The sequence below is a fragment of the Triticum aestivum genome, chromosome 5A (genome assembly GCF_018294505.1).
Source record: "Triticum aestivum cultivar Chinese Spring chromosome 5A, IWGSC CS RefSeq v2.1, whole genome shotgun sequence".
Lineage (NCBI taxonomy): Eukaryota > Viridiplantae > Streptophyta > Magnoliopsida > Poales > Poaceae > Triticum > Triticum aestivum.
Genome location: NC_057806.1, coordinates 110751976 through 110763426, shown reverse-complemented (window position 1 = coordinate 110763426; position 11451 = coordinate 110751976). Strand labels below are relative to the sequence as shown.

General features: G+C 48.6%; 2 protein-coding genes across 3 annotated transcripts; one reads left to right on the top strand and one right to left on the bottom strand.

Moving 5' to 3' along the window:
* The first annotated feature begins 356 nt into the window (after nucleotides 1-356).
* On the top strand, nucleotides 357-1172 carry LOC123106674 (protein TsetseEP-like). Its single transcript, XM_044528767.1, has one exon. The coding sequence runs from the start codon at nucleotides 435-437 to the stop codon at nucleotides 936-938; it is 504 nt and encodes a 167-aa protein (XP_044384702.1). The 5' UTR covers nucleotides 357-434; the 3' UTR covers nucleotides 939-1172.
* Nucleotides 1173-1539: 367 nt separating this feature from the next.
* LOC123102528 (UNC93-like protein 3) lies at nucleotides 1540-9383 on the bottom strand. Of its 2 annotated transcripts, none has more exons than XM_044523914.1 (10): nucleotides 9055-9383; nucleotides 8775-8938; nucleotides 4209-4272; nucleotides 4018-4131; nucleotides 3808-3852; nucleotides 3464-3699; nucleotides 3292-3382; nucleotides 2951-3063; nucleotides 2739-2862; nucleotides 1540-2085 (listed from the first exon to the last, which is right to left on the bottom strand). In XM_044523914.1, the coding sequence occupies exons 1-10, from the start codon at nucleotides 9256-9258 to the stop codon at nucleotides 1903-1905; spliced, it is 1338 nt and encodes a 445-aa protein (XP_044379849.1). In that variant the 5' UTR covers nucleotides 9259-9383; the 3' UTR covers nucleotides 1540-1902. The 2 variants fall into 2 exon arrangements, with proteins under 2 accessions (XP_044379849.1, XP_044379850.1); XM_044523915.1 differs by lacking the exons at nucleotides 8775-8938; nucleotides 9055-9383 and adding exons at nucleotides 5030-5193; nucleotides 5272-5687.
* Nucleotides 9384-11451: the final 2068 nt, after the last annotated feature.

The window sequence follows — 11451 nt, the reverse complement described above, 5'->3', positions numbered from 1 at the left end:
GGAACGCATAGCAAAAGCAGAGACAATCGAAGAAGACGAAGGTGGAGCGGGGACCGGCTCTTTGCATGCATGCGTACGTGCCACTTGTTCGTGTCCGGACGGGGTCCTAGATCTCGCAAAATGCCCGCGTACGTGTCCGTCGATCCATGCCGTCTCGTGGATCCTTTGGCTCTTTTCTGCTGGATGATTTGGCCGGTGCGCGCATGCCATGCAAAGGTGACATGAACAAAAGCTGAGAGATGTCACTGTAGCTGGTCACCGTGCCGGTCACGGGCTCGCAAAGGCAATGGACACGCGTCCGGTGTTGGCACGCTCGCCGGGCCTATAAATCCTCTACTAATTCCGCCACACACTCACACAGCCAAGTGTGAGACACATACTACAAAGCAAGTGAGCTGAGTGAGCTGTGAGCAGCTAGCTAGTGATCGGCGACGATGAGGGCATCCGCCTTCTCGCTGTGCTTGCTGTTGGCCCTCGTCGCGGCAAATGTTGCTAGCCTCGCCGTCGCTGGGAGGGCGCCGGAGCTGAAACATGAGCCCAGCCTAGAGCCGAAGCCTACGCCACAGCCTGACCCCAAACCAGACCCGCAGACCGACCCTAAACTCGCGCCGAAACCTGACCCGACACCCAAGCCCGACCCTAAACTCGCGCCAAAACCTGACCCAAAACCAGACCCAAAACCGGTGCCGAAACCTGACCCAGCACCCAAGCCCGACCCCAAACCGGCGCCGAAACCTGACCCAGCACCCAAACCCGACCCCAAACCAGACCCGCAGCCCGACCCTAGACCGGCGCCAAAGCCTGACCCCAAGCCCACGCCCGACCCAAAGCCTGCCCCGGGCCCCAGCCCGAAGCCGGACCCCAAACCCCAGACGCCGGAACAATCGTCCTCGCAGCCGAAGCAGCCGCCACGTTCGCCGTCAGGCTACTTCAACTGACGGGAGGGAGGCTCGTCAGCAGCCGCTTGGTAATGGAGAATTAGCCTGCCTGCATTTGCATGGGTGTTGGTGCTTAAGTTGTCTCCGGTAATGGTTAGTAATGTATTGCATGTGTTCCCTCCGTCTCTGTACGTGTTGTCTCCAGTTTGTTCGTGTGAGCCATCTTTGCGTCAGTGTGTCTCCCGTGTGATGTACCATGAATAAACAGAGGAACATGTATCCCACTTGATTTTCTGGGTGTTGCTCTCATTCCTTCTCTAGTACCACTCCTTTAATTTCATCTCTGTTGCAATGCTATTGTGTTCCTTCAACTATGCGTATTGCGTAGTGTTCCATAATATTTGTAGCTACTGGGAAATGGAAAGGCAGGGCACTTGACAAACATCAAATTTCAGAACTTAATTCCTCAAACGAAAAGGAAAAACAGAACTTACCAACAGTTTCAGTTAGAACTTGGGCCTGTTTGCTTGGGCCGATATCGGGTCAGTCAGATTATTCTGCAGGTTCCCCGCAAAAAAGGAAGACTATTTTGCAGGTGGATCATGGCCCATATGGAAAGACAGAGAAAGATATAGGTTACCCCAACACAAAATATCATCACTTGTTTGAATGAAATGTTGCCTCTTATATAAATTATAATTATAATGGAGTATGTGGTTCCTGTAACAAGACACGGTCATGGGCAATAACAGGGGATTGAAAAGTGGCAGGAAACGAAATGCAAGGCCGACTCTCACTTCCCACATTTTGCCTGCAACCTCTTCACTTCAGACCTCCAGCAAACAATGTCTGACATGAATAGCATGATGTGCACGTTGCCATGGCGTCGCGTCGTGATGGATGATGATGCTCTTCCTTCTCAGTTTCATATCACAGGTCAATACACCAGTGTGGTTGTACATGCTGTTGGTCACTAACCATGTGGTGACGACGACACCGTCTGCACACCGAAATAGGATTTGCCTCATGCTCTGATGCTTGATGGCTTCTCGACAACAAGGGTAAGTAACAGGAACAAGCCAAAGGAGATGACGAGTGATGTGGCCATCAAGATAAGCATTGCTTGTAGTGTGATGCTTGGGCTCAAGAAGAAGATGACTGCGATGGCACCTGATTGCCAAACCTTCAACTGTGCAAAAGCTGCTTCCTGCATTTGTCATTTTTCAAGACAAGCTTAGTATTTATTTAAGATAACTTAGTTGTATCAGTAAATAGAACGTGTCGAATTATACATTTCGTCATTAACACAAGGTCCACAGCAAATGAAATCAAAGCATTACACCGCTGGCATTTATTTAAGATGAAGCAGCCATCGATATCTTTTCACTGAAGGTGAGGTAATAACCGGAAACACAAAATTAAGGCCGCGTTCGGACTCCCTCCGCTCCGCGGCTCCGCGCCGGAGCGGAGTGGCTTGCTAGGTATAATACGCAGAGCTGCTAAAAGGGCGCTCCGCCGGCTCCGCTCCGCGGAGAGCGGCCGAACAGGCCCTAAGTGTTTTTGCTATTATATAGATCCACACCTTTTTTGGTAGCGCACAGATGAACATATTTATCAATGAAATTTTACAGGTATGTACACCACATCTTGGTGTATATATGATTTTTTTTTTATTCTGAAACGTTGAGATATGAATTTTCATTTTTCTGAAAATACCTGCCAACAATAGACCCACGAGCCAAACCACTGCACTTGGATAAGAAACTAAGAATACCCTAATAAAACAAGATCCGTACATAAGGAAAACTAGGATGTATCTGTACAAGGAACACTAGAGAAAACAAACCATAGTATGATTACCTTGACATCCTCGAACAGCAATCCAAGTAATGCGCTTAACTGTGTGTTCAAGACTCCGTCACCAACACCCCATAAGGCACCTATAAATAGTGGAATCGCTGCACCAAGTAGCCCCTCCATTGGACTGCAAGCAAGATAACAATGAGTAGACTGCAATAGCAATGATACGGGAAGAGTAGCACAGCAAACAAGGACAACTTAAAAAATCAAACCTGTAAAAAAGAAGCAACCAGAACAGGACCACAGCCTGAACGATAGCTCCAACTGACACTATAAATGTAGCTGAATGAAGCCCAGAGGTAAAACGTCCAGCAACCAATGAACACTGCAATGTCAAGCGAGCTTCAATCAACTAAACATACAGTATGGTCTTTCCAGCAGTTTAGAATGATGTGTATAAACTGTAAATAAATGGAAGATGATATGTTTTTATACAGTTGTCTGTTTAAGTTGTGGACTTAGCTATTTTCTAAACCTGAAGCAACAGCAGATGAAAACAGGAACACGAACTGGTACTGGATAATGTTAACACCAAGTTAATAGTTTCACTTACAACTACATCAGATGCGCCATAAATTGCCATGGCGCCACCAACTCCAGATATGCCAAGCACAGGTGTCACAATACTCTTTGTGAATACAGCCCTAAGAAAACCACATCCTGTTAGAAAAGGCACAGAAAGAGCTGAACCACCATCAATGCTGAAAAGATTATCCATTACTTACCATACAAATGCCTGCTGTAAACCTGAATATGCGATAAGAGGGATCAGAAGAATCATCCTACGGTCCTTGAGAGGGGCAACAATATACTTCAACATAGATCCAAATGAGGAGTGTGTCGAAGCATTATCTCGTTTCTCATCCCTTTTGGACAGTAAACACATCAATACAATGCCGATAATCATGCATCCAAGGAACACAACAAACAGCAGATTTTTTCCTGTTACACTTCCTCCATCCTGAAGTGATATGAAGATGATAGGATCAAACACACATGATGTGCAAGTAAAATGGCAGTCCACAAGATGCTCATAAGACACTGAAAGGATCCAAATTGAGATGCTAACCTTTCCATTTCTCAGTAGAGCAAGTGAGATCAAATTCCCAATGACCTACACAATTCAAACGTAATTGAAGTCGTTATGTCAGAGACCATTGTACCCTTGTAGCTGCACAGGGTATGTGCCTATGTGCAGAAAGTAATAGAAACTACACTCTGAGGTATGAACAACTGCTAAAGTAGCTCTATGCATGTTTTAATAGTAAATAGCTTGTACCTGTGTGCTAGCGAACACACCCCAGAATTCTCCATTAAAGCTTCCTAAAGTTGGACCGTCGGGCAAATTGTTGTCTCTTGCATGACTGAGGGCAGCAGAAGTAAGATATGTGCCCTGCATTGCGAACGGGTATGTACGTTAACCAGACATAAATGGGTACTAAATACTTTATTGGAAAGCAAAATTATTACCTGCCCAACCCAAATGATTGATGCGGTAAAACCCAGGTACAGTGAAGCTGGTACCATTGTGTACCTGATAATTTGTTGTTCAAGTTAACATCAAAGGCGTCTCATTATTGCAGATTGTTGAATTTACTGAACTTGAAAATAAATACAAACTGGCATATTACACAACCATTTTTTTACCGGATTATGAACACATCAAATAGGGCCAAAGGCCATTCGTGATTAATACGAGGTTTTTACCAACATACACTTCACCGAATTAGCTATTTGGGTTAGTTGAGATTTTTTTAACTCCAGCTAAACAGGGCATCGGCTCATTGTGTTGTTTGAAATATAGAATAAATTGTATGCACAATGTACGACCTAGTAAACTGGGCCTCTACCTGATGCAAGAACTAAGGTTCTGGTCCAAGATCAGCACGTCAACTAATTAGGCTGCAGCTGAAGTTCAGCCCTGACGAATCCAGGAACTAAATGAGCACGGAAATAATTTGAATCCATGATCTTAATAACAAGGCCAAAGAGCCTAAACTTCTCACAATTCAAGTAGCAATCAGGGGGGAGATTGCAGCCCATAAAAATCGATTGGCTATAATCAACGTCTCAACTACGAACAAAAATCACATGACGAGACAACAAATTATCGAATAAAATTGACACTCTGTCTAACTTAACCGAACTTCTTTCAGGGGAATGAACATTGTCTAGGCAGGCATTCTATCAAGCAGGGACCAAGCATTCAAACCAAACACTGCTATACAGACCAGCGAGGCACTATCATGTCAGAGAGTCTGTCCGACTGTGCGCCTCGTGACGATACGCACCATGTCGGGACCAGGTTGGCGAGGATGAAGAGCAGATAGCCGCTGGTGCCGATGACGAGCGCGCGGCTGGCGCCCAGCCACCTGACCACAGGCGACGCCGCGACCGCGAAGAGCGTGAAGGAGGTGTAAAGCACCCCCATGGAGACGGTGCCCAGGTCGCCCTCCTGCAGCCAGGACCCACATCAGGATCGAACCGAGCGAGATCGACGCGGGGAAAGAGGGAGGGAGGTGCGCGTACGTACGTCGTTGACGGTGCTCTGGAGGTTCTGGGCGGCGCTGTAGGCGGAGAACAAGCACACGAACGCGGCGGAGAGGACGTGCACGTCGGCGGCGTGGCTCCTCGGAGCGGGCGCGCCCAGGAGCGGCGCCGCCGCCTCCTCCTCGTCGTCGCGGCGGGCGTCCATCGCTGGAGGCTTCTAGAAGCAGCGCGAGGGGAGGGGAGGCGTGGGAGCTGGGCGCGACAGTGGCGCGTCTAGAAGCTTTTTATGCTGCGGTCGCTCCTTTGTTACCGAGGAGAGGAGAAGGCGGCCGGCGAGCCAGCGAGCGGACTGCGGAGAGAACTAGGCGTCGCGTGGGCCCGCATGGAAGCGGCTCGTCTTGCTAGCCGTAGACCGTGGCTGCCGGGAACTACTTGGCCGTGCGCGCCTGCCATCTTGCTGCCGTTTTCAATGCCATGTGAATGTAGGGGAGATACACGTGGAGCTAGAGGATCTGCCTGTCTGGAAGAAACCCCACTTCACTATCACCACAAAACTCAAATCATCCAAATTATCTACTCCCTCCGTTCGAAATTTAATGCTACAGTACATCCATTCAAGCAAGCGACAACTAATTTCGGACGAAGGAAGTAAGGGGGTGTTTGTTTCCAGGGATTTTTTTATGTAGGGACTAGAAAAAATCACTCTTAGAGATTTTTTACCAAACGGAAGGGACTTTTGAGGAACTAAACTAGGCATTTGGGACTAAATGAAAAAGACTCTTAAGGAAAGTCTTTTTTTAGACTTTTTGGGACTTTTTCAACAATGCCCCTCTATGCATCCATTGGCCCGCCACCCCATGATGTTGTTTAATTATTATTATTCTATATACTAGGGGCAACATGATCATTTAATAACCTCTAGAAAGGGATTAGAGACTTTTTAGTCTTTGAAAACGACTTTTTAAGAACTAGGGACTTTTTAGTTGGGACTAAAAAAATCCTAAAATTTGTGAACCAAACAGGACCTAATACTCAACTTGAGACCATGGGTGCATGGCAGGCCGTACAGCCAACTTAATGGTCCAACTTTTTCCCCTAAACAAACTTATAATGGTCCAATTTAGGATGGTGACACGGATCCATCGACAGCATCGTAACCCTGCTTTGCTTAGGTTAATCGCTCCGCCCGCCATGTCTTAGCTTAAGATCCACGGTGCACTTATATAAGCACATAAAGCATTCAGTTCCTGGCCTGCACACCTTGTTGGTATCCTGCTTGGAGCTTCTGCAAGGTGACGACTGACGGCGACGGTGGTTGGAACTTGCTACGTATCCAATGCTGCCGCCGATGGACACAGAGCTTTTGTCTATTTACGTACATATCCAGTTGCTGTTTGGGTAATCCTCGTATGCCTACTCCAACGGTTCCACTTGTCAGGTGGCACATCTGATCGGATCTTTAAAAAATAAGTGGGGGCAGGCGCGCATGGCTGCTGCCGACCAAGCTGTTCTGTTCCAAGACTCCAACTACAACCGGACAAGCGCAGGCCGAAAATATCCGCTAGTTATTCGGCATCCATCTCGATATGAAATGAGCCAAAATGTTACAAGATTAAAACCAAAATTGGGTGTGTATATTTTCTTTACAAAAATGAGTGAAGTACAAACTCTCATTTTTCTCAAAAAAAGGTGATCAACTTCTGCCTCTGCAACCCGCAAAAAAAACGTGGTTGATGCATACATCCATTTATTATTAATTAGTCAACAATATCAAGTAAATTCAAGCATCGATGTCGAACAAATTAGTTTACAAAAAGAAAAAAAAAGTGAAACTCAAGGCATCCAAAAAAGACCTATCTTGCAACGGTATCTTCACAATTCCACCATAGACCCTATGACTTGTGACAAAACAACAACAAGTCTGCTACGCTCACATAGAGCCTTCTATAAGAGAACACCGCGTGTGTGTCTGTTGGACATGTTCAACCAAATGTCGAACTTGGGATTTTCATCTCTGAAGCAAAGTTTCGAGCCAGCACCTTCAACAAGAACATGAACCATGGACGTTGATGTTGCCTGGTCAAGCCAAGGGCAAGATCATCGGTTTCCATCCAGAGTACACGATGGCTTGCTAGCCGGACCCGGTGTTGAGAGAGCCTGAATCCCATCCAAACCTCTAGAGAACAAGTCGGAAGCAAGTTGAAGATCGTGGCTTTGATTCTAGGCACTGCCATAGCGTCGTTCATCCACGACGATTGGAGGGGAGCACTAGACGTAGGGTTACAGCTAGATCTGGCAGCCGATTCAACATTGAAAACTTTATGTGGTTTGTAGCATGACTAAAGCATCAAATGTGGCTCATCCATACCATCTGAATGCGATTAGTTCTACCTTTCCAATTTCATAGCTAGCAACAGAATGGTATTCCGATCGTATATATCTACACTATTGGAGTTATATTTAAACATTTTACATAGTTTTACCCATGTTTACACCAACTTGAGTTCTCATTGTACATTTCTCAACGGCAAGCCTTACATTCTTCGACAGAAGAACACGGACCACCATATGCACATCCTACACACTCATTTACGTAGGTGCATCTACTTAACACACGTCTAAACTATGAATACGACAAATAATGAAGAAAAAATACAAATCTCACAAAGACCATATACTAAGGCGCACTCGTTAGTTTGACCCGAGACGCTCCTCTCTTATCTTCTTCGGTTCAAACACTCGGATCTAGTGACTCTCTTGACCCTTGTAGGCCATGGTCCACCTTGTTGTTTTTCCTTATTTGTTATTTTCCTATTATTTTCATTTTTCATGTGTCGACTATCTACAGGGAGAAGGGCCAAGCCGAAGGAAAGAGAGAAGGGAAAGAGTTCACTGCCAATGTCGTTAAATTGTCTTCAGGCAGTTCCCTAAAAAACAATTGTCTTCAAACAGGAAAACCCTATGACCCGCGGACTTAGAGGGATGGTCGTGGGAAGGCGCCACCGGTAATGTTGGTGACAATAGCCGTCAACCCTCATTGTTCTTAGGCAGAGGTGGGCATGGGAAGGACCGGCGAGGCTGGTTGGTGTGGCTATCGTGTGGAGCTCCCAACCCTCATGTTTGTATTTGTTGACGTTTAGTTGCACATATCAAACATCTTTTTCCAGTGAGAATTGAGTTTTTTCACTCCCATTCAGAACAAACTGAAAATTGGCGTGCGGACCAGATTATGCAGCTACATTGGGGCGTGGCGTAGGGTCACACATTTCATTTTGCTTGCACGGCAACCACGAAAGGGACGTCGCCATAGTGGAAAGCAAATGCTGAGCCGGCAAGTTAGTAGATTTGTCATTTTACCACCTATCTGTTCCCCTATTTTGTACTGTACCCTACACCGCCAAATTCCACTGTCACTCGGACGAATCTTCGCCACACAGATTCAGTCAGCTCGAGATACGTCGGAACCGCCAGGAATATACTCTACCAAGGACGGAGAAATTACAGCAGAAGCAATCGGAGCTAGCGGCTTGGTGGTAGCGTACATACCAGGAGGGGGCGAGGTTGGCGGCGATGAAGAGGAGGTAGCCGGAGGTGCCGAGCACGAGCGCCCGCCTGGACCCCATCGCTCGCACCACCGGCGAACCCACGACCGAGAACGCCGTGAACGACGTGTACAGCAAGCCCAGCGATATCGAACCCAAATTGCCGTCCTGCGTGCGAGAGCCCGTGCGGCCGGCGCCAATCAGTCGTATCGCCACGCCACCGACGGTCACGTCCGAGCGTGCGTGGGTGCGCTGGGGAATTCTTGGGATGAGAGGATGCGTACCGTGTTGACGGTGCTCTGGAGGTTCTGGGCGGCGTGGTAGGCGAGGAAGACGAAGAAGAAGGCCAGGCTGAGGAGGTGCAGGTCGCGGGTCTGCGACGCTGTGCCTGCGCCGCGGCGGCCGTCGCCGGCGCCGGAGACGAGGGGAGCCGCCTCCTCCTCGTCGTGGGACGCCGCGAGCTCGGGTCCGGTCGCTGTGGAGTCCATGGCGGCCGGCGTGGAGCGTCCGGCTAGCCTGATTGGGGGAGGAGTCAACTGCCGGATCCTTCGGTTTCGTGTGCGATGATTTGGGGAGGGAAGGGTATGGGCTTTTCAAATTCGCGACGTTCCAAGGGTGTCTGTGAATAAAGTCTGGAGTTGTGTTGCATAAGAAAAGACTAAGGACAAAAACTGGTAGCCTGTTAACTTTCAGATAATCTCAGGGGCTTTTCTAATAGGAAAACGTTTACAATCAACCGAATGATTTCTATCTCTCGTAAACCTCCTTCACAGCACGCCACGTGTCCCACAGGCCCACATGCCCACGCGTCCTCCACCTTATCTCTTTGCCGAAGGATCTGGTCTTTCCTGGAGCACTTCTCTTCATCCCCATCTCTTCTCTGTTTCATCTTCTCCATCTCTCTCTCACCCCTCAATCCCGTCCAACCCACCGCCGGAGCCATGCCGCCGGCGCCAACAACCTTCCTGCTCACCTTCTCTCCCTCTCGCGAAGCTCCAACACAAATCCTAGGACCCATGTGAGAGATCCATCGCAGGGCATCGCTGCTCCAAAGGGGGGCGAGGGTACGGTGTGGCCACCGGAGCTGCAGAAGATGATGGTGTTGGAGGCGGGTCACCACTCGCCGCACATGCTGCAGTGGGGAGGTTGAGGAGAGGAGCATCACAACATCGGGCCTCGAGAGCTCTGTCGCCACCGTGTCTGCATCGCAGCATCGCCGTCGCCGGCTCGCCGCACTGTTGTGTCACAACATCCGCCATTGCGGTCGCCTGATTCGCCGCAGCACCTCGACGCCATCGCGTTGCGCTGCAGTGAAGCTTCGTCGGCACCCGTCTGGTGCTGCGGTGGAGCTTTGACGGGGCAGGCGGGCAGCGGTGCTGCGATGGAGCACGACCGCGTGGTAGTGGTGACGCTGCAATGAAGCTTCGCTGGCGGCCGTCGGGGTGCTACCATGGAGCACGGCTGAGGTTGCAATGAAGCTCCGGCGAGGTTGCAATGAAGCGCCACGGCGGTTGTTGGAGCTCCGGCGAGGTTGCAGTGAAGCTCCGGCGAGGTTGCAGTGAAGCGTCGCGGCGGTCGTTGGAAGCTCCGGCGAGGTTGCAATGAAGCACCGCCGACATCGGCGGTTCGACAATGCTTCATCACAGCACCACGACATCGACGGTCCGGCGACGCTCCACCGTAGCAGCGACGACCCCCAGTGATGTTTCGTTGCAACTCCACCACGGCACCGTCAGCCAAGTGATGCTCCATTACAACAGCGGTGACCTCCGGCGATGTTCCATTGTAGCTCCACCACGACACCGACCGTGCTCCATGCGGCCGACGGCAAGCGCAGCTCGCTCTGATCTCGGTAGCGTCTGCCATTGAACGGTTTGTATCAGTTAATGTCACGGGGCTGTGGGTGTGCTGTGATGCGGGGATACAAGCTGATGGCCTTGATTAATCATATCGAACGGTAGATAAGGCGGCTTATAACTGCAAGTTATCAACCGGATGACGCCTAGCAGGCGCCTTTCTAATAATGTTGATCATATTTTGGCTAGCGTTTTTATTCTTCCCCTCCATTTTTCGAGGGAAGTGGTTTTTTTTAGTTTTCTTGAATCCATATAGCTTAGTGATTTGTCCATATAGTACTCCGTCCGTCCTAAAATATAAGACCATTTTTTATACTATCAAAATGATCTTACATTTTCGGGCGGGGAGAGTTTTTTTTCTTTATTAAATGGTAGCTTGCCGTATTCATTCTTTTTCTTCTTCTTCAATTTTGATATACTTCATATGTAAACTTTTGTAAGATGTTAAATCACCATATATTCATTCTCCGAAGCATATTGTAGTCGTGCTGAAAGAAACATACAATCAACTCTGGTGTTATTTTAAGTCGTGTGCACAAATGACAAGTGGCGCTTCTTTTATTCCTTGGAGAAAAACTGGTGCGTCGTATTTTGCAAGTTATCATGAGCGACATTTGTTGGAACCATATGTCAATGATGCTAGAACCGGCCTCCGATGATGTTGCAACCGGCAGCATCGTATGATGGAACCGACGACCTCGTCTGTTGCGAACCGACACGCCACATGCTGGAAGTGGTAACATGGTTTGCTGGGACCGGCCTCTGGCGATGTTGCGACCGACGACACCGTATGCTGGAGCTGATGGCATCGTTCGTTGGGGAGCA